Genomic DNA, 22,073 nt, shown 5'->3' with positions numbered 1-22,073 from the left:
CCAGCCCTTTTGCTGAATTCATTATTGATTGCCTTGAAATCTGGACAGTATATCGACACCATATCAGGAAACTGAATCACTTCCATTTAAATGATCGTAGAAAGATTCTGAAGGTCCCCTGTCAGATAAGATAGCAGACACTGAGGTCCTTTCTTAAACTAAATATTCCAACTCTAAGACAGAGAGCATAACTCCATCGGGCTGGCCACATTGTTAGAATGCCAAATGTACATTTACCAAAAATATTATTTTCTGGAGAACTCACACATGGCAAGTGTTCCTAGGATGGCCAAAAAAAAGTGATACATGAACACTCTCAAGGTCCCTCTTAAGAACTTTTAGGATGGATTGTATGACATGGGCGACCACCCGCCCGGCGAGCCTTCATCAGAGAAGGTGCTGCGTCCGCTCTATGAATGAAGCAGAACTGAATTCACTTAGAAGAGACAGGAGATTTGCGGAGTTAGAGAATCTGCCCCCAAAGTTCACATGGGCTATTTGTGTCTGACCTGTGACAGCGCGTTCTCCTCTGATCAACCCCAGAGGACGCGCTGTAACCGGACTGGGATGTCTTTTTTGGTCCTCTTCCAGAAGGAAGGACAAGAACCAAGGAAGTACCTAAGTGAAAACTAGATAATTGGAACCCTCCAGATCTGGTCAGTATCACTCTTGGCAGCCCGGAGCAGCAGAGGTGGAGCGCAAAGCTGTCCTGCGGGACAGACCCGGGCGTGGATGACTTTCCGAGGTGAGCCAAGGGGCAGCCTTCATGCTGTCCCTCTCAGAGCAGCTTCCCGTGTCCCTTAGCGCTGGTAGCCCCCTCCTCCTGCCCTCCTTCCTCCTCCCCCCGGGACAGTGCTCACTCCCCTGCCGTGGGGGAGAGGGGAAAGAAAAACCCTAGTAACGGGCACTCGTGGGTGAGCAAAACAGATCCTGATTGGCCCCAGCGCCACAGGGGGTCTCGTTTTACGCCACCGACATCCCCGGTCCCCGGAGGTGGGCAGCATCCCGGTTACTCCGAAATCACGGATAGGAATCGAATTGTTCAGTGCGTTTGGCTTAGTGATACGTGTTGCGTGACCGCTTTTATAGGCGTGTTTCTACCTGACAGGGACTGTATTTTTTCCCCCCCTCTTTGTTTCCTGGTACAAAGTGAGCTCTGAATAAACGCTTTTCGGTTGAATGTAACTTCCAGAAGAGGGCTGGGGGGAAGGGAGGAGGAGGGGCGCGCGGGGCAACAGCCGTTGGAATACAGTTCCCAGAAGGCCTGGGGCGAGACTCCGGTTTCCCAGAATTCACCCCGCGAAAGATCGGATGCGCCTTTTCCCGATGGATTCTGGGAATCAGAGTTCTTTCCTGACTAGGCGCAGGCGCAGTTCCAGGATAGTAGGGATTCTTGCCTGTCTTAGCGGGTGAGTGATTGTGAGTGAGTGTGAACATGACCGTGGGTGTGCAAGCGCGCGTGTCCGCTTGCCCGTCTTCTCTTCCTCCTCCCCTTCTCGCTCCTCCCCCTCCCCAAAGTTCTGGTCCATCCGGACGGAGACCCACGACGCCCCTCCTCGTTCCCCCGCCAGGGCTGCGAAAGTGGGGGGAGGGGCTGGGTGGAGGGAGAAGGGGCGGGGCTCGCACCGGGAGGGGGTGAGGTGGGGGACGGGCCCTGCGGAACCAACCAGGGGGCCCGGGCTGTGTAGGGTAGGGCGGGGGCTCTCTGGGCCCCACCGGGGAGGGAAGGGAAGAGGAAGGCGATGCCCCAGGAATGGCCAGTGAATGCCCCGCAGCGGCCGCTCCTCGTCCGACTCTGACTTCCCCGGCATCTTCCCAGGAGGTCGCGTGCGACCTTGCAGGGGCGGGGGAAGGGAGCCCAACCCGGTTTGGTGTCCTGGATCACTTGGGAAGCCTGAGGACTTTTCCAGAATCACGGTTTAGAAATCTATCAAACAAAAATACATCGGAAACCAATAGTTTTTGTTTTCTAATTGGAAGTTGTTTCCCGTCGAAGCTGGACCCGTTTTCCAATCCGGGGTGGTAGCCCCCCTGAACCCTGAAGTCTGTCCTTGGAACCTTCCGGGGAGGGCGTCCGCAATTATTAGTTGACAATCATTATCTGAATTAGGACAAATTAATCATTTGAAGTATTTTTAGATACTGTTTATTCTATCACCAATCTAATAAAAACCAAACTGCATTAGAAACAATTGTTAAAGAGCTTGACCTTAAAATGATTAAAATTTATCTAATACTGGAATTTATCTAATTTATCTAATACTGGAAGGAGGATAGGTAATTAATGAGCAGTTACTACTCTATGGCTTGCATATCCTATATTACATATGTATCATCAAACATAATAAGTAAGAGCTTTGGAAAATGTAAAGATTTTTTTGTTTTTATTAGCATAAATCTCAAATTGCAAATCTATTTATCAGGCAAATTTAAAGACATTCCATTTAATAACAAAAGTAAATTTAATGCTTTTTCTGGGAATATGTTACTAGAAAAAATAATTCAGTACATGAGCTCATTAACAGATCTAAAGACAAAAATGACTTGGGGGAGAACTTAATTATTTGACAAGAACTGGGATAATTGGAAAGAAGACATACACTGGAACCAACATAATATACTATATTCCATGGTAAATTCAAAATTTAAATATTGCTCATGCCATTTAAAATTAGAAGGGAAGCAGATCTTATACTTTTAAAAAATTTTAAAATATCATTTTGAACTTAAATACAAAAAGAAAACACTTTTATGTATATATGACAACTTTAAAAGATTCAATATAAAACCATGAATTTCCATTTGACAAATGTTTATTTTTTTGAAAAACAATGTAATTAATATTGTTCTTCATTTTCAGTTACCTTTATTTTCTGTTTTCTTGTAAGTTTTCTTTTGTTCTCTGATATGCACTTATTTTTTTCCCTCCCTTCCCTCTCTGAAGACTACCCTTAGACAAATATGTGTGTAAATGTATGTATACATATATATGTATACGTTTGTGTAAAACCTCACATCTATTTATCTGTCAGTTCTTTGGATGTGGATATCTTCCATCATAAATCCTTTGTAATTGATTTGAGTATTTATAATACTCAAATAATACTCAAAATGACTTAGTTCAAAATTGTTCTTAGTCTATTACTTACTGTGCACAATGTTCTCTTGGTAATGCACATTTCATTCTTTGTTTTTTCATGCAGATCTTACTCTTTTTTTCTAAAACCAACCTGCTCATTATTTCTTATAACAAACTAGTATTCTATCACAATCACATATTACAACTTGTTCAGCCATTCCCTAATTATCAGACATCTCAGTTTCCAGTTTTTTGCCACCACAAAGAAAGCTGCTATAAATATTTTAGAACATAAACATTATTTTTCATTTCCTCTAATCATTTTAGGAAATAAACCTAATGGTGGTATTACTGGATCAAAGGGTTTAGGAAATTTAATGACTCTGGGCATAATTTCCATAATTTGGTCTCCAAAATGATTGGATTAGTTCACAGTTCTCCACAGTGAATGCGCCACTTTTTGCACATCTCCTCCATCATTTGTCATTTTCCCTTTCTATCATGTTAGCCAATCTAATAGATGTAAGATGCTATCTTAAAGTTGATTTAATTTGCAAAACCAATAGTGATAAAGAGTATTTTTTCTGTTTATTATAGTTATGATTTCTTCATCTAAAAACTACCTTCGTATTCTTTGATCATTTATCAAATGGGGAATGGTTTGTATTTTTACAAATTTGACAAAAATTCTCTCTATATTTGAGGTATGGGATCTTTAAGAAATTGCCTATAAATTTTTTCTCCCAATTTTCTATTTTCTTTCTAATATTGACTCCATTGGTTTTATTTGTACAAAATCTTTTTAATGTAATTGAAATTATCCATTTTTCAATTAACAATGCTCTCTATCTCATTCATAAATTATTCACCTATTCATAAGTTTGACAGGTAATTTGTTCCATGTTCTTTTAACTTATAACATCTTCCTTTGACTATATCTTGGTAAATGGTGTCAAATATTGGTCTGTGCCCAAGTTCTGCAAGAATGCTCTCCTGCTTTCCCAACATTTTTTTTTTTTTTTACCAAATACTGAATTCTTATCCTAAAAGCTTATAATTTTACATACTTTCAGTCATTTGCTATTGTGTATTTCATGCCTGCTCTGTTCCATTTCTTTCTATTTCTTAACCAGTACCAGATACTTTTGATAATTATTGCCATAAAGTATAGTTTAAGATCTGTTACTGCTAAACCTTCCTTTACATTTTTCCATTAATTTCTTTGATATTCTTGACCTTCATGTGCTCCCCTCCCTACTTCCTCCATTTCCCCCTCCACTGTAAAATCTGTTTTAGGTCTCTTTTATGTCAGATAACTTATCCCATTCTACCTTTTTTCCCAGTACGTTGCACTTTCTCATCTCTTAATTTTATTTTTTTAAATAATCATACCACATTCAACTCATGCCTGTCCTTTGCGTCTATGTATATATACTCCTACTTTCCCTAAGAATGAAAAAGGTTTTAGGAGTTATAAATGTCATTTTTCCCATGTAGGACTATAAACAGTTTAACCTTAATAGAATTCCAAATAGTTTCTCTTTCCTATTTATTTTTTTATGCTTCTTTTGTATCTTGTATTTGATAAGCAAATTTTCTCTTCAGCTCTACTTTCATCAGAAATACTTGAAAATTCTCTATTTAATTGAATATCTATTTTCCCCCTGAAGGATTATATTCTGTTTTATTGGGTAGGTGATTATTGACAATAATCGTATCTCTTTTATCCACTGGAATTTCGTAGTCCAAGCCAACTGATCTTTTGATGCAGAAGCAACTAAATCTTGTGTTATCCTGATTGTGGCTCCATGATGCTTGATTTGTTTTGTTTGTTTGTTTTTGGCTGCTTGCAGCATTTTCTTTTTGGTCTGGGAGGACTGGATTTGATTTATTATATTCCTGGGAGTTTTCAACTTGGGATCTCTTTTAGGTAATGATTGGTGGATCTTTTGTAATGAACTTCAGGGAAGTTTTCCTTAATGATATTCTTGTAATATCTTATCTAGACTTTGATAGATCACTTTCAATTTGTCTTGTGTGTCATATTTTTTATATATTGGACCTTTGTCTCTCTTTGAATTCCTAGGTTGCATGCTGGAATTTCTTTTGAGTGATGCAATTGTTGAGTCACAGAATTTGAACAGTTGAGTTATTTTTGTTAAATAATTCCAAACTGATATTCACAATAGTTAGGCTACTTCATAGCTTCTCTATCAGTAACCTTTCTGCAGTTCTTCTAATACTAAATAAGCCCAGGTTGGTGGGAAAATTAAATGAAATAATATATGTTGAAGAATTTGCAGACCTTAAAATGATATGCAAATACTATCTAATATTATAATTTTACATGTTTTGTTATCATTTCTGGTTTATGTGGTGTGTTTTTGTTTCTTTTTAAAACAATTTAGATCATGTTTTAGGTGGCCATTTGAGGTTTGTAATTCTTTTGAAAACAGCTTGTTGATCTCTTTAGACCATTTATCTGTTATGGCACATTTTTTTTTTTTTGATAGTATGTACATTTGTGTCAGTTCTTTGTATATTTAAAAAAAAAAACCAGAATTTTATCAGTCATAAACCACAGCTGTTCATAGATCACGGGCAGTAAGTTTCTCAGCATTCCCAATTTGAAAATCTTTCAGCTTTGTGATTTGAACTTTTGAAAAGTAGCTTGATATCTTCCTCTTGTCTTCATACTTCAGTCATTCAATAAGCATTCATTAAGCATTATAAGCTCCTACTGTGATCTAGGCACTGTGCTATGCTTTGAGGATATTACAAGAAGAAAAAAAAAGGACAGCTCAAGGAACTTTCACTCTAATGGAAGAAGACATCACATAAAAAGAAGTTGAAAAGTGTGTGTTTGTTGTGTGTGTGTGTGTGTGTGTGTGTGTGTGTGTGTGTGTATTCCCTATTAGCCATTTTTGTTATTCATTTTCCTGTCCTGTCACAATATTTTCTTTTTTGATATAAATATATTTTCATATATTTCATTAGTTTCCAATTATTTTTCATTCTTAACATTCACTTTAAAAATTGTGGGTTTCAAATTTTCTCCCTCTCATCCCTTATTCCTTGAGAAGACAAGTAGTGTGATGTCACTTAAACATGGAAAGTCATGCAAAACATTTCCATATTAGTATGTTGCAAAAGAAAACAACACATAGAAAAAAAAAGAAAAGAAAGGGAAAAAAGTATGCTTCAGTCTGCAGTTAGAAGTCATCAATTCTCTCTCTGGAGTTAAATGGCATTTTTTAAAATCATGGTTTCCTTGGAATTGTCTTGGATATTGTCTTGATCAGAAGAGCTATGTCTTTCAAGGTTGATCATAGTTACAATATTGCTATTACTGTATACAATGTTATCCTAGTTCTGCTCACTCCACTATTCCTTAGTTTATATGTGACTTTCTGGTTTTCTTGAAATTAGCCTGCTTCTTGTTTCTTATAGCATGATGCTATTCTGTCATAATTATTTACCACAACTTTTCCCCTCAATTGATGGGCATTGCTTCAGTTTACAATTCTTTGTTATCAGAGATAGAGCGGTTATAATATTTTTATATAGATAGAACCCTTTTTCCTTCTTCTATATGTTTAGGATATAGATTTAGTAGTAATATTGTGGGTCACTGAATAGCCTTTTGGACATAGTTCTCAATTATTCTTCAGGATGTTCGAGTCAGTTTGTTACTCCATCAATAATGCATTCAAGTCGCAAAGTTTTCACCAAAGATTTCAGCAAATTAATTTCATGCATATCCTTTGAGTCATAGAGAGCTTGGTTTTGTATGGGATGTAGAAGACCCTTACCCAAAATGACTACTCAAGAGATTACTCAAAATAGAAAGCAGAAAGGTCGTTTATTATGCCTCTGGAGGATGAGCCATTCTATCACCAGATAAAGGAAAGAGAAAGCTTGTGGTAGGAGGGCTGAAGAAGTAGTAAAGATACATAGCTTTTATACAAGAGATTACATCATAAGTAAGAGAGGACTGAGAAAGGGAAGGGGGAGGCATCTAATTGGTTGTTGCTATCCAGAGAGATTGGAATGGAAGGTTTCTGTGATTTTGGAGAAATAGAAAATCAGGCCTTCAGGCTTCAGATATAGCTGGCCAAGGCTTAAGTAAATATGGGCCTGCACATATTATGCAGGTCATAGGGGAAACACAGAAATAATGAAAATAAAATACAGAAAAAGAATTCACATATTCCCATAAGTTCTTCTGTTCCACACAGTTTGCATATCGGTATCAAAGCAGAATGTAGAAAGAATTTCTGTGAATTTAACTCATGTCAATTAATTCTCTTTCCTATCCCTTGGAACTTTCTAGAAGTGGTTAGGCTTAGAATCTAGGTCTCACACACTAATTCTATGCCTCTTGCCTTTGATTTAAGTAAAGGTTAGTTCTTGGATAGGTTTCTGTTTCTGTTGAGGACCATGGAATTGATGCCCAGGCTACATTCTTATAATTCTGTCTTTGTGGGTTTAAGAAATGCAAGATAAAAATGATCTTCTGCTTAACATATTTCTCCTTCCCCAGTTTTGGCTTCTCAAGACTTTGATGAAAAAGAAAATCAAGGTGATGAAGAACATGGCTTCTGAGGGCCTAACAGCCTTGTCCCATGTAAGTTATTTTGTTCTTTCTCCTGAAAAGTAGTTTCATTTCTAAAAGTGTAGACACATTTCATTCACTTTAACTCCTTCCAACAAACCTTACTTAGGGACCTAAACATCAATTATTCTTTTTAGAAGACTTTGACTCCCTTGATGTAGGATTCCTAGATTTCTTGCCTTTTAAAAAATAATTTACTTTATTTGTTTCAACCAATAAAAAACTATTTTCTCTCCCTCCCACATTTACCTTCTGTCTCCTCAAACATGTAGTCAAGCAAAACAACTGTGTTGATCAGTTTCAACAGTTTGTGTTTTATTCTATATATATTTAGTCCTTCACCTCTCTCTCAGAAGGTGGGTAGCATTCTTTATCATTAATCCTCTGGAATCATATTTAAGGTTGGAATTTATCTTAAGAATTGTGTGATGCAAATATGATATGTGAGTTATCCAACATACAGAGAAGTAATGTGTCATATTCAAACAATCAACAAACATTAAGTACTTATTATGGGCCAGGCATTATGCTAAAATGCACAAAAAAGAGGCAAAAGATGAAGTCTGTGGCCTTAAGGAGCTCACAATATATTGTGAGAGAAGAGTGGGGATGACAGCAAGCAAATAAGTATTTACAAGCAACCTCTGTATAGGATAAATAGAAAATAATTAAAAGAGGGAAAGCTCTAGAATCAATATTTTTTCTGTAGGAGGTGAAATTTTAGTGGGGACTTAAAACAAGTCAGAAAGGTCAGTACTTGGAACGAGGAGAAAAAGCATTCTAGTCTTGGGGACAACCAGAGAAAATGCCCCAAACTGAGAGATGGAGTGTTTGTGGAGCAGTGAGGGCTTTGAAGGCCAAAGAGAACAATTTGTATCTTTTCATGGAGATGAAAGGGAACCACCAGAGTTTATTAAGTAGGGGATGGTGTGGGAGTGACATGATCCACCTGCATTTCAGGAAAATCACTTTACAAAATTGTTACGAAATAAACTCACCCACAGAAGTCAATACCTGTTTAACATAATCATTCTAAAATTCAAGTGATAATAATAAAATTTCAAATTTTCAAAATCATACAAAATGCATACAATATTTAGGAGTGAATCTACTATTGCATACCCAATACCTGTATAGACACATTACAAAGTGAGTCTTAAAGAAATTTAAAAAGAAGCAAACAAGTAAAGGGCTCTGAGGGATTAGAAAAGAAATATATAATGTAGAAGGAACCAGGAGCATCACAAGGTTTATTTTGGGCTTGTTTTTTTACTCAAAGTAATAAGAAGGCACTAATAAAATTACTTAATAGCCCCATCCATCCCTTTATGTGTGTGTGTCTTTGTGTATTTTTCACATGAAATCAAATCTTTAACTCTCAGATCTGGAAACATAACTTTCAAATCTTCTATACTGTTAAGTTTTTTGTGATGATAGTATTAAAGTGTTGTCAGACTTTAAAAAAAACATTCAAGATAAAAAAAGAAGAGCTACATAAAGACAACACAGTACTGAAAGCACTGGGGAAATACTTGATCCTATATAAGTTCATAGTCATGTATGACATTTAACTTTCTGGGTAATTAATCATTTTGTTTAAAATGTTAGCAAATTATTAATAAGAGGGATGGTCATTTGGACCAAAGAATCATAGCAATGAACTCACATTTTATAAGCCCTTAGAAGAGTGGGTGGCAACCAACTCTGATTTATTAACAATTAATGAAAGAGAATGAATATTATAATGAGCTGTACACCTATTCTAAGAAGGGGCTAGAGGACGTGATTTTGGTCATTTCATTTACTTACAAATAACCCCTAGCCACTGGGAATTTTAGACAAAGGATCTATATCTTCCACCCAAGCCAGAGTAGAATACAATGGGCTGGAGTTTCACCTTAGATTAAAATTTTTGTACAGTTGGGTGATTAGGAGAATATTAGTCTTGTCTACTCTCACCAGTTTGATTCTTTGGAGAATGAACCTTGAAATAAGTACTTTAGAAAAGGACAGGGAACACTGGATCTTCCCATATCATTAGGTTATTCCCACATTTGATTCTGTTGAGAGACAGCCTCTCAATAGGACAAGCACTTCATTAAGGGTTTCTAACTGTGTGGAGTTTATGAAGAGAAATGATGTGAGGGAAAAAAGGAAAGATCAATTGCTACTTTGACAATAATAATTGAGTTATGTAAGAAGTGCAAAGGCAAAAATAAAAAAAAAATAAGAAAATAATGCTCATTTCATAGAAGTTGCATTTCATAATCTATTAGTTCTCAATCCATTAGTTCTCTGGAAAAAATCTGATGCTGCTCTTTGGTTTCAGTGTGATCTCAGAGCAGTTTCTAACTGACTGACTTCTCTGGTTTGGATTACTTGTAGAGATCTTCCTTTCTTGCTAAAAAAAAATCTCCTTCAGAATTGGTCTTAATACAGTTTTAAATTTACTTTATCAATAATCAGGTCAAATAGTGAAATGTCTCTGTTATTAGAAAATTAAATTTGAAACTCTTTAGACTGGAATTTATATTTTTAGGTTAGTCAGTTGTCATGTTGATATATCTAGGATACTCAAATACAATCCAAAAGGTGGAACCATATTTTTATAAATGGCATTATTCATTCCTCCATTAGGAGGATGAGATTTTACTAAGGAACTAATAACAGAACATTTTTTTGTAAGAAGTTGAATTCTCATATAAAATTAAATTCATTTAAAATGTCAGATTAACTTCAATTGCAACAAAGATTCCAGGATAGGATATAGAAATGGCTTCCATAATCAGTTTCAAAACAGTGCACATTTAGTAAGTTGTTTATAATTAAACACTTTCAATTTTTCTCCATCTTCAAATGAATAACCCTTAGTAAAAGTGGATCTCTCTGTAAGTTATGAGATAAACCACAAGTCATTTTTCATATGAGATAACTAATTGGGCTGCTATTCTTTTAATCAACACAAAATTGAGTCAGTTATAATATTTGCCTCACAAACAACAGAATTATATACAGACTTTACAAGTCTTGACATCATTTGCCTAACTGTCCCTGTGCTATTATGATAAATTAAAGACCTTATTTAACATTATAATTAATAATAAGCAAGTAACTTATTTAGTTGTTCAGAATATAGAAAGGACTAAAACAATTTCTTAAAAACTATTCTTAGACAAATAGCTCAAACATTATATCTACCCCTCACTACAGTAACTCAGATATCGTCCAACATTAATCTAAAAAAAAAAATGTAGGGCAGCTAGATAGGACAGTGGAAAGAGTACCAGTCCTGGAATCAGGAAACCTGAATTCAAATCTGTCCTCAGACACTTAATGCTTACTAGCTGTGTGACTCTGAACAAGTCATTTAACCCCAATTGCCTCAATAAAAAAACCCAAAACCTATTTAATTGCATTTTTACTCATTATTTAACATGATTATAGAAATTCGCTCTAAGAGAAGAATCAGGGACATAGTTACACAGTAAATGATGCTTCTCTAACTTCATATCAGTTTCAGGTGAAAGTTATATAGATAGCCAATTGCATTGAGAAAAACTTAAAGTCAACTTGGTGGGATATTTTCCATTCAAGAGGAAATGCATACTAGGGAAACTGAGTCAGGAAAATCCTACCTTAGCCCTAGCCAGGGGTTGTTTCCAGCCTTTCCCATGAGAACTCCATCTGTGGTTTGTGGACATCAACCTTCTAGGGTTGTTGGCACTATGGATCATTGACTCAGTAGCATTTCTTGATGATTATATCTGGAATCAGACTCAGAATAATATCACTTTTAGTCCCAGTAGGTCTTAAGTAGCAAATTCCAATAATTATAGCTTTGGGTAAATTCAGCTCTCAAGGATCGCATTTCCTTGATAAGTATTGACTATAATCTCATTTTGGAAGCAGTAAGATTGATCTTGAAAAATTTCAACTTATCTTGATGTAACTAGTGTTCATGGTAAGTAGATGCTTTTTTATTCCTAGGTTCAATATTACACAAATGGTTTTGCTTTAAGATGTTTAATAACAAGTAACAAAGACTTGGGATGGGATGTGTAAATATAGTAATTCCAAATTGTATGCTGAGAATAATTTATGTAAAACATTGTCTACAGTAAAATATGTTATTAACCATGTTCAAAGGGACATAAACATAGACTATGCTCTCAGAATGCCTTTAAACAATGGGAATATTTTTAAGGTGACTCTTAGTTAGTTAGCATACATTTCAAGTCATGTTTTACCCATGGATTCTGATTCCAGGCTAAATAGCAAACATGAGTAAAATTAGATTTCCTGATAAGGTAACACAAAATAGTTTATAAATCACTACTCTCCATTAATATAACTGACTGTATGGAAATTCTGCTCCTTAAAATAAACAAAAAAGGATTTCCAATTTCAACCTCACAACTTAATAGATTCACATTTTTGTTTCATAAACTTTTATACCTTTTTCTAATTATATTCATGTCATTCTGAAAAAATGAAATACTTCAGGATCTGAATCTTATATATATGTCAAGTTCAAGCACATATTTAACTTTTGCTTCAGTTATGTAATGAATTCAGATTCAGATCGCAATAAGAACTTTTCTACTTGAATCTTACTGATACTGTAGTATTAATCTAATAACTAATAGATCCACTGTTGCGATGAGCTGACTTCCACGAAGATAATAGAAATTTCCTATGAAAGTTAGAAGCAAGGACATGCTTATAACAGCATCAAACATGCCTATTGTTGGAATTTATTTGCTTGACTTCATATTTTTGAGTGTATTTTGTTTTTCTTTTTTCTTTTTCAATGATGAAAGGTAGGGATAGAAAATAAATGCTTGCTAATTGAATAAAAATTTTTAAAAAAGTAATATGAATCTTTTGGATCTCATTGTGCAGAATGATTTGTTGTTTTGACTTTGAACATAAAATTATTAATAACTTACAAAGTCTAATATGACATAGGGAATGTGGTAAATAAATTCTCAAGAAACATGGAATAATCCAGTATCTTGATTCTTTGGGAACTATTCATTTTAGTTGCAACCAATTTAATGTCTTCTCATGTTTTACATGAAGGATAGTCCTTAAATGAATGGGACTGTTTTTGATTATTTTAGAAATTGTTGACGTTGCAAGATGTGGTTGTTGATTTCACCCAAGAGGAATGGAGCTTGTTGGATCCTGCTGAGAAGGACCTTTTCTGGGATGTGATGCTTGAAAATTATGAGAACTTTGTCTCCCTTGGTAAGGATAGCTTTTCTGTCATGAATTGTCTGACCATTAGAATGATTTTGCATTCTCTTTTTCTAAAGGTCATGCAATGTCTCAAGTGATTTGTTGAATTCTAACTTGCTGTTTAGAAGGTTCCCATGAATACATGTAATGTAGAACCTATATCCTTTGGTATAAAAAGGCAAAATGTTTCTGTTTCCCCTCTAGAGGAAAGGCCTTGGTTCTTTACAACTGGAAATTAGCGGTTTTATTATGCTGCTTCTGAAACTATATTTTATTTTCTTTGTGCTCCGAAAAGATGAAAACTTTTTCACTCAGGTCCTATTTTATTTGTTTTTTGGAGACATGGAAGATTTCCATAGTCTTTGTAGGAAATGTGCTGAAATAAATTAATTGTGTTTGAATGTGAAACTATAAATTATCTTCCATATTTGATGTGATTGAACCATAATATAAACATCTTTAAAGGGCCTTTAAAGGGCCTTTTCTCTGTTTTCCTAGAGAGAGAGAGAGAGAGGGAGGTTAAGATTGAATTCTTAAACATCTCTCTGTTCTCAGCATCTTTCCAAAAGTTTCCTCATGAACAAGGACTTCCAGACTCCAAACAACTTCTGATTTCTCAGTTGGAAAGAGGAGAAGCACCTTGGCTACCAGTGGAAGAAGTGTTAAAAGGCATTTATATGGGTGAGTGAATAAAAATAAGGCAAAATGTTAAATAAGATTATAAACTTCCCTGCAGGTACTCAGTAAAGATGAGAGTTACCTTTGGAATGTTAGACTGATTGTGACCCTAAACGATACCCAAGTCTCTGGAGAAGGATTGTAGTTGTTCCTATTTAGCTACTTCTTCATCTTATATTCTCCTGATATTTTTATCTTCATATTTCCCTACACCTTAAAAAAAGAGGTGTTCCTTGTCCAGAAAGATATCTTGTAAGATTTTATCAAATAGAGTGCTAAATATAGTTGCCTATTCTATATTTGCCATGTACTTCTTCATACATTTTAACTTCATTATGTATAATCTGTACTTGTTAAATTGAGGTTTCTTTTGGGGGACTAATACTTTTTTAAAAAATGGAGTAAAGTTTGCCAGAGATTCTCCTTAGTTCAAGAAATCTAATTGTTAGAAATAACCATTTTCTATTTTCTGATAATTAAGGCATTCCTGAAATCTTCTGTTATTTTCATACCTACCTGAGTTTTACTTCCTTTCTAGGAATGTTCTTCTATCTGTACCAGATTAGGGTTCATCCTTCTTTATGAATGTGATAAAATCTAGAATTTGGAATGAATTAATTTACTTTTGTAATTGAGCATTGAATATTGACACTTTTTATCCTCCCTCTCCTTAGATCTTCTCCCTGAACACAATACATTTGGATTGAAATGCAATTTGGGATCAATTCTTACTACACAACAGAAAATTCCTGAAAAAAATTGTGTCCATGAACATGACAGTTTTGGAAAGAGTTTTAATCTGTTTTCAGAACAAAATAGAGTCTCTTTAAGAGAAAAACTATCTCATGATAATAAATGTAAAAAGCCCTTCATTTATCACTCAAAATGTATGTGTTACCATAGGACATATCTTCAAGGAAAGTTCTCTAAAGATGCTGAAGTTGGCAAAGACTTAAGCATCAATTCACAGGTTCCTGAAGCTCCAAGTATAGATAGTGGTGAGGAGAAAATTTTTGAATGTAATGAGCATGAAAAAGTTGACCACAATAAACAATACCTAACTGCACATCAAACAATCCATGTTGGAGAGAAGCCCCATAAATGCAAAGAATGTGAAAAAGTCTTTAGCTCCTGGATAAATCTTTTTCTACATAAGAAAATTCATAGCGGAGAGAAAGCCCACTTAGGTAATGAAGGTGGCAAAGCATTTAAGCAGAAACGACACCTAAGAGTCCATAAGATGATTTATGCTGGACAGAAGCATTATGAATGCAATGTGTGTTTGAAAGCCTTCAGTAATAAACACTACTTAGACCAACATAAAAAAATCCATACTAGCAGTATACTCTATAAATGTAATCATTGTGGGAAAGCTTTCTGCCAGGAATCACACTTTATTAAACATAAGTTAACTCATACTAAAGAAAGACCATTTGAATGTAATGAATGTGGAAAAGCTTTCAGCAATAAACACTATCTAAGCAAACATCAAAAAATTCATATTGGAGTCAAACCTTTCAAATGTAATGAATGTGGAAAGGCATTCAGCAGTAATAGCTACCTAATTCAGCATAAAAAAATTCATACTGGAGTGAAACCCTTCAAATGTAATCAATGTGGGAAAGGTTTTATGAGTAATAGCTACCTAATTCAGCATCAAAGAATCCATGCTGGAGGGAAGCCCTATAAATGTTATGAATGTGGGAAAGCCTTCAGCAGTAATAGCTATCTAATACAGCATCAGAGAATTCATACAGGTGAGAAACTGTATAAATGTAATGAGTGTGGGAAAACTTTCATCAGTAATAAACAATTATCTCAACACAAAAGGATCCATACTGGAGAGAAGCCGTATAGCTGTAATGAATGTGGAAAAACCTTCAGGCAGATGGGACATGTTGAAACACATAAAAAGATTCATACAGGTGAGAAGCCTTTTGAATGTAATGAATGTGGGAAAGCCTTCATCAGTAATCAACAGCTATCTCGACATCAAAGAATTCACATTGGGGGGAAACCCTATAAGTGTAATGAATGTGGAAAAGCATTCAGTAGTAATAGCTACTTAACTCTACATCAAAGAATCCATCCTGGAGGGAAGCCTTATAAATGTGATGAATGTGGCAAAGTTTTCATTAGTAATAATAACCTAATTCAGCATCAAAAAATCCATCCTGGAGAGAATCCTTATAAATGTAATGAATGTGAGAAATTCTTTAGCAGTAATAGCTACCTAATTCAACATAAAAGAATTCATACTGGAGAGAAACCCTATAAATGTAATGAATGTGGAAAAGCTTTCATCTGTAATAGCTACCTAATTCAACATCAAAGAATCCATACTGGAGGGAAGGCCTATACATGTAATGAATGTGGAAAAGCCTTTAGCAGTCATCAAAAGCTTACTCTTCATCAAAGAATCCATACTGGGGAGAAACCTTATAAATGTAATACATGTGGCAAAGCCTTCAACAGTAATAGCTATCTCATTGAACATCAAAGAATCCATACTGGAGAGAAACCCTATAAATGTAAGGAATGTGGGAAAGCTTTCAGACAAAGTTCATCACTTATGCAACATCAGAAAATTCATACTGGAGAGAAACCTTATAATTGTAATGAATGTGGGAAGGCCTTCAGGCAAAGTTCATCACTTATGCAACATCAGGTAATTCATACTGGGGAGAAACCTTACAAATGTAATGAGTGTGGGAAAGCATTCAATAATAATCAAAATTTATCACGACACCAAAGAACTCATACTGGAGAGAAGCCCTATAAGTGTAATAAATGTGGGAAAGCCTTTAGTAGTAATAGCTATCTAACTCAGCATCAAAGAATCCATACTGGGGAAAAGCCCTATAAATGTAATGCATGTTGGAAAGCCTTTAGCAGTAATCAAAAGCTCTCAAGACATCAAAGAGTTCACACGGGAGAAAAACCCTATAAATGTAACGAATGTGGGAAAGCTTTCTGTTCCAATTCTAGATTTGAAACACATAAGACAATTCATTCTGGAGAGAGACCTGTTTAAATATAATGAATGCAGGAGAGGGTTTAGGGTTAATACTCAATGCAGTATGAATTGAAGCCATATTGGGAAGAAATCTTAAGAAATAAAATGAATGTGTGAAAGCTTTCTGCACACATAAGACAACTCAAGGCTCATGAGAAACATTTTAAGTGTAATGAGTGTAGAAAACTTGATTGAAATCTTAAAAGAATGTGGCAATGCTCCCAAAGGTGCATGAATTTACTGAATAATGTAAGTTTTCATATATGCCATTGTTATACATTAGGGTTTTCATACTGAAAATACATTCTGGATAATGAATGTGTGCAAAATGTCAAGTGAAAATATACTTCATACTGTTAAATATAATGAATGTTAGAAAGCATTCAGGCTGGATCAGACCTTTGTACATATATTGTAGAAAATTTTTAAAAAATGTTTTTTTCTGGAGAGCTTCAATTAAAGACCTTAGAATCTGATAATACTGCTAAGATTCTTTATGAATAAAATTCTCAGTTCCCGAGAGAATTAATACTAAAGATTAACTGTGCATTTAATATAATGGAATGATGACTTGAAAAAATTACATAATATTATAAAATTTCAGAGAATATCTAGTTTAAATTTTGTTCGAAAAAGGTTGCCCCATATATTATACAAATCTTTACTCAGTCTCTGTTCTTTAATAAGGAGGAACCTTCTGAGTTCCTGAAGGAATCTGCTCCATAGCTTTTGCTTCTTGACTGAAATTGAAAGGTAAACACACTGGTTGGGGCCTGTGAGCTATAGTTTGAGGAGTTCAAGATTTCTATAGAGTACCTAGAACTTGGAGTTATTGACCCCACGTACAGGTTCACCTAAAGGTGCATTCTTTCCCAGCTCCAAATCTTGATGCTATGATAAAGGAATGAGGGATGCACATCTACTGCAATGATTTGTGTTTTGTTCTCAACCTGGCCCCATTCTATTTTTCCTATTGCATTCTATGGCTCACCTAACTTGACCTACTTATTGTTTGTTAGACACAATTTTTCATCTTCTCTCTTTGCTTTTGCACTGACCACTCTCATACCTGGAACATTTTCCCTCTTGGCTTCCTAAGCTCCTTTTAATCTTGGGTTCAAATGCTTCCTTCTGAGGAATTCAACTTCTGGTGCCTTTCTCCCCAAATTACCTTTTGTTAACTATATCTTGTGGCCACCTTTATAGATACCTATATTCTTTATTAAAATGTAAACTCTTTGGAGGCAGAAATTGTTTTTTTAATTTTCTTTGTATCTTTGGAACTCAGTACAGTGCTTAGTATATAGCAAGAGCTTAATAAATATTTACTGATTCATTCATTGATTATTGATCCAATGGAGAAAGGTCTTTGCCTAGTGGGAAGATCAGGGAAGAAATGCACAGAGGACTTTGCATTTGTACTGAGCTAGAAAGAATAGCAGAAGTTTGAAGGGAACAAAAATTAAGTACCTGTTATGGGATTACTTACATATACACACATATAAAATCTAATTTATCACCATATTAACACTAAATTAAATGATATCCTTACTTTACAGGTGAGGAAACTGAGGTAGACAGAGATGAAATGACTTACTCAGCCACACAGCTGGTTAGGATGTGAGGCAGATCTTCCCTTCAGGACCAGGAAACTACATTATCTGTTTGCCTCTAGTAAGATAGGCAGGATAGTCAGGTAGAAATGGCAATGGAAAGGGCATTATAAACTTATGAAGCAATTTGAACAAAGTCATAGGGGCAGGACAACACAAATGTTTTAACACGGATTATAATCAAATTTGGCTAGAGCATAGCACATGTGTAGAGATAATATGTACATGGGGAGTGTACTGTGTACTACTAGGGGAGCTATGAATTGGTTCAGTCATTTTGGAAAGTTGTTTTGATTTTTGCTTAAAATGTTACTAAAATGTGAAGGTCTTTAATTTCTGTTGTATCATTTCTAGGCTTATCCCTCAAAAAAAATTAAGATAAAGGAAAAGTTCTGCGTGTGTGAAAAATATTTCTAGCAGCTCTTTTCAGGATAACCAAAATGTTGAGACTAAGGGAATGATCTACTAGGGAATGGCTAAGTAAACTGATGTGTGAATGTAATGGAATAATTGTATCATAAGAAATGAGGAAATGGAGGGTTTCAGGGAAACCTGGGAAGAGTTTTATGAACTGAAACAGAATAAAATGGGCAGAACCAGATCAGTTTACACAATAACATTACAGAGAAAAACAACTCTGAGAAAGTTAAGAACCAAGAGTCCAAAAGAATATGGATAAAATGTGATTTCCTTTTTGACAGAGAGGTGATGAATTTAAAAGGTAGAAAAATACATATATTTTATTTCCTTGGCCAATGTGGGAATTTTTTTTCCCCCTAGACTGTGTGCATCTATGTATTGAGGGCTTTAAAAATTATTTTTATTTGTTTAGTGAAAAGAGGAGAACTGGAGGGACAATTAAATTTTTAAAGAAAAAAAAAAACAAAAGCATAAATGCTATGATCCACCACATTTATTTCATTTTTAAAATAATTTTTTTCAATTAACAAATATCTATCTTTGTCTCCCACCTCTCCACAATCTACTGGAGAAAACAAACCTGCAACAAATATGTGGTCAAGGAACACAAATTCTCAACATTGACCAAATCCAAAAACATATGTTTAAATAATCAGTTCACCACTTCTCTGTGAAAAAGTGGATAACATTCTAAATCATTTGGTTTCTGATGTCATGTTTGCTCATTTAGTTGTTCTTAAAGCCTTTTACATCATTTATTTTTATAATTTGCTATAACATGTATTATTCTCCTGATCCTGCTGAAATCACATTTATTTCAATATAATTTATTGCTTTGCAGTGTTGTTGCTCTAACTTAAAACTCAAGCATTGAAACACATGGCTAAAGAGAAATGGCAAAGATACCTTGCATTATTTTGCTACTAACTTTTTCCCCAAAATAATGCCCTATTGAGTTAGGATTGATATTGCTAGTATTGTTGTGAACAAATAGGGAGTGTTTATTGAAAATTATTAAGTGCATAGGATTTAAAGTAGGCTTCATTTTTATTTTTAAGCTGCTGTTTTATTAAATCTATTAAACCTAGAATTTAAGCAGAGGACTGCACTTGGTAATTCTTCACATAGACAATTAGTAATTCTGTCTTATTAGGATTAGTATTCTCTGCTGAAATGTGATGTACTCTACATACTTGGCCAAGTTTCTGCATAACTGACACATGTCAAATGAAATTTTTGAGGAGTGGTTTCTAGACAATACTTTCAGTAATCTTATATTGTGGGAAGACTTTCCATTTATAAGAGACATCAGTTTTTGCATGTGGTGCTGAAAAGTGTAAGGGTCCCCAGAAATGAGTGGCTTATAATTGAGATTTTAGGTTATTTCCAGGTGTATATCTAGGCATCTATGAAATTTCACCTGAGAATTGCCCAATACATGGAAGGGCTAAGTGTTTTATCTTTGTAAAGTTACCATGTGCCAGAGGCAGGATTGAAAGACAAAGGCTAAATCTACATCCTTTATGTTATGATTGTTGATAACAAAAGAAGGTCCTATGTTTGTAGCTTTCTATTTGATAATAGGAAGGAAGGGTAAATGGTTTAAATAGCTTGGGCTCTATATTGCTTCCATTATGTGACTTGTTCTGTTACCTGTTTGGGTAGTCATCCTATAATAAAATTGTTTCATGGGGACTGTAGTGAGAGGGAGAGACAGTAAATTATTTTAAAAATAAATAAACATTTTAAAAATAATATTTTGGTATTTCTTTGTTTCTTTGTTTTGTACAGTCGTTTATGGGCTCTTGTGACTACATTGCATATTTTGTATTTTCTAGAGGTCTGTCCCAGTCCCTCCCACTGCTAGTGCCTTCCCACTAAGATTACCTTTCATCCACAAGGTATAAATCTTGTATTTATATTGTCATTTGCATGTTCTTTTCCCCATTAGATGAAGAGTTCCTTAAAAGCAAATGATGTGTCTTTGCCTTTCTTTGTATTCCCAGTGCTTAGTGCTGTGCTTGTTACAGAATGAATATCTCTTAAATGTTTGTTGCTGACTGAAATAAAAGCTGTTTTGTACCAATATCATTTGTTATCATGAGTGTTTTCATGTGACCTGGGAACCCTTTTACCTACATTTATGGAAACCTAGACACAAGACCCATATCCAGAGATTTCAGAGAGTAAACTCTGGATGGGAATAACATATATTTTTAGTGTTATCACTAAGATCATACCAAGTTTGGGAAAATTATGAACAATTCTTTGATTTAGAATCATTTTCCATGAAGTCTTTTTTTGGTCCACATAGGCTGCTATTACTGACTTTGGTGGGGTGACCCTGTGTAAGGAATCCTAGTAAGGAATCTTTTGTGTAACTTTTTGATGAGAATGTGAGAATGTGATTGAAGTTATCTGACAGAATGCCAGGAAGCACAGGAAGGGAAGGCCATTGATTAATAAGTTTTCTTTACTGTGACCTATGAATGCTTTGGAAACCTGGCCAGTTCTCTGAGTAAATGCATCCTAAAGGAATGAACAAATATTTTCCTTGGTGGATCCCTCCAGATGGAGCACTTGAAGCTGCTTCAATCTCGAGTCATGTATCAAATGAGAATACTTAGCATAGTGCTTTCAATTATTATCAGCCTTGAGTGGAAAAGGGACTTTGGAATCTTACCTAGGAGGGAACAGATACCTTGCCTGGACTCTCCCACTTTGGGACCCTGAATAGCTTTGACTAAGGATTCCCCAGCTAAGAACCTCAGGTTTTGGTGCTTCCTTGGAGTGATGATGTTGTATGTTTGTTTATTTCTTATGTTGTCTTTATTGTTATAATGATCACTATGTTTGTTGATGGTAAATTACTTTTATGTTTTAAGTTTCCTCTTCCCTTATGTCTTGCTTGATTCAAGGTACTGAGCAGTAATAAACTAATACTGTCCCCCTTTAAGTCTGTGCCTGTTGAATGCAAATTCACACCCTACCATCCATCCCTTTGGGAACTCTCAGTATGTGGGGATAGGCAGGCAAAATACCAGAGAACTTGGTGGCAGAAACTAAAAAGACCTGAATAGATCTATTGGCTCACTGTTATAGGTCTTCCTAAAAGTGTTCATTCTCCCAGCAGATTCCATCCTCTCAAGAACCAAAGTCAACCTATTATTCAAAGGTTACTGACCTCCAGCTATTGAGACCCAATGAATGACCCCAGGCCAGTTCATCTTGTGGTAGGGTCAATCTCTGAGACTTAGGTCATTGCCATATCCCCTTCTTTTATTGTATGAATGTGTTCTGTTTTTCCTGAACTCATTTGCTAAAATTATTAAGAATTACTCATCCAAATGGGCTGGAAAAAGGGATGGTTTGGGAGAAAACAGATATTCATTTCTTAATGGGTAGACAAAT

At 35.2% G+C, this 22,073-nt stretch overlaps 1 protein-coding gene across 2 annotated transcripts; it reads left to right on the top strand.

Moving 5' to 3' along the window:
* Nucleotides 1–336: 336 nt before the first annotated feature.
* Nucleotides 337–21,284, top strand: LOC100925227 (zinc finger protein 665). 2 transcript variants are annotated; one of them, XM_023495233.2, is made up of 5 exons: nucleotides 337–745; nucleotides 7,623–7,706; nucleotides 12,818–12,944; nucleotides 13,491–13,616; nucleotides 14,288–21,284. In XM_023495233.2, the coding sequence occupies exons 2-5, from the start codon at nucleotides 7,644–7,646 to the stop codon at nucleotides 16,645–16,647; spliced, it is 2,676 nt and encodes an 891-aa protein (XP_023351001.1). In that variant the 5' UTR covers nucleotides 337–745; nucleotides 7,623–7,643; the 3' UTR covers nucleotides 16,648–21,284. The 2 variants fall into 2 exon arrangements, with proteins under 2 accessions (XP_023351001.1, XP_023351002.1); XM_023495234.2 differs by lacking the exon at nucleotides 337–745 and adding an exon at nucleotides 767–1,409.
* The last annotated feature ends 789 nt before the right edge of the window (nucleotides 21,285–22,073 follow it).

Source organism: Sarcophilus harrisii, chromosome 2, assembly GCF_902635505.1.
Source record: "Sarcophilus harrisii chromosome 2, mSarHar1.11, whole genome shotgun sequence".
Taxonomy (NCBI): domain Eukaryota; kingdom Metazoa; phylum Chordata; class Mammalia; order Dasyuromorphia; family Dasyuridae; genus Sarcophilus; species Sarcophilus harrisii.
This window is presented reverse-complemented; position numbering and strand designations above follow the sequence as displayed.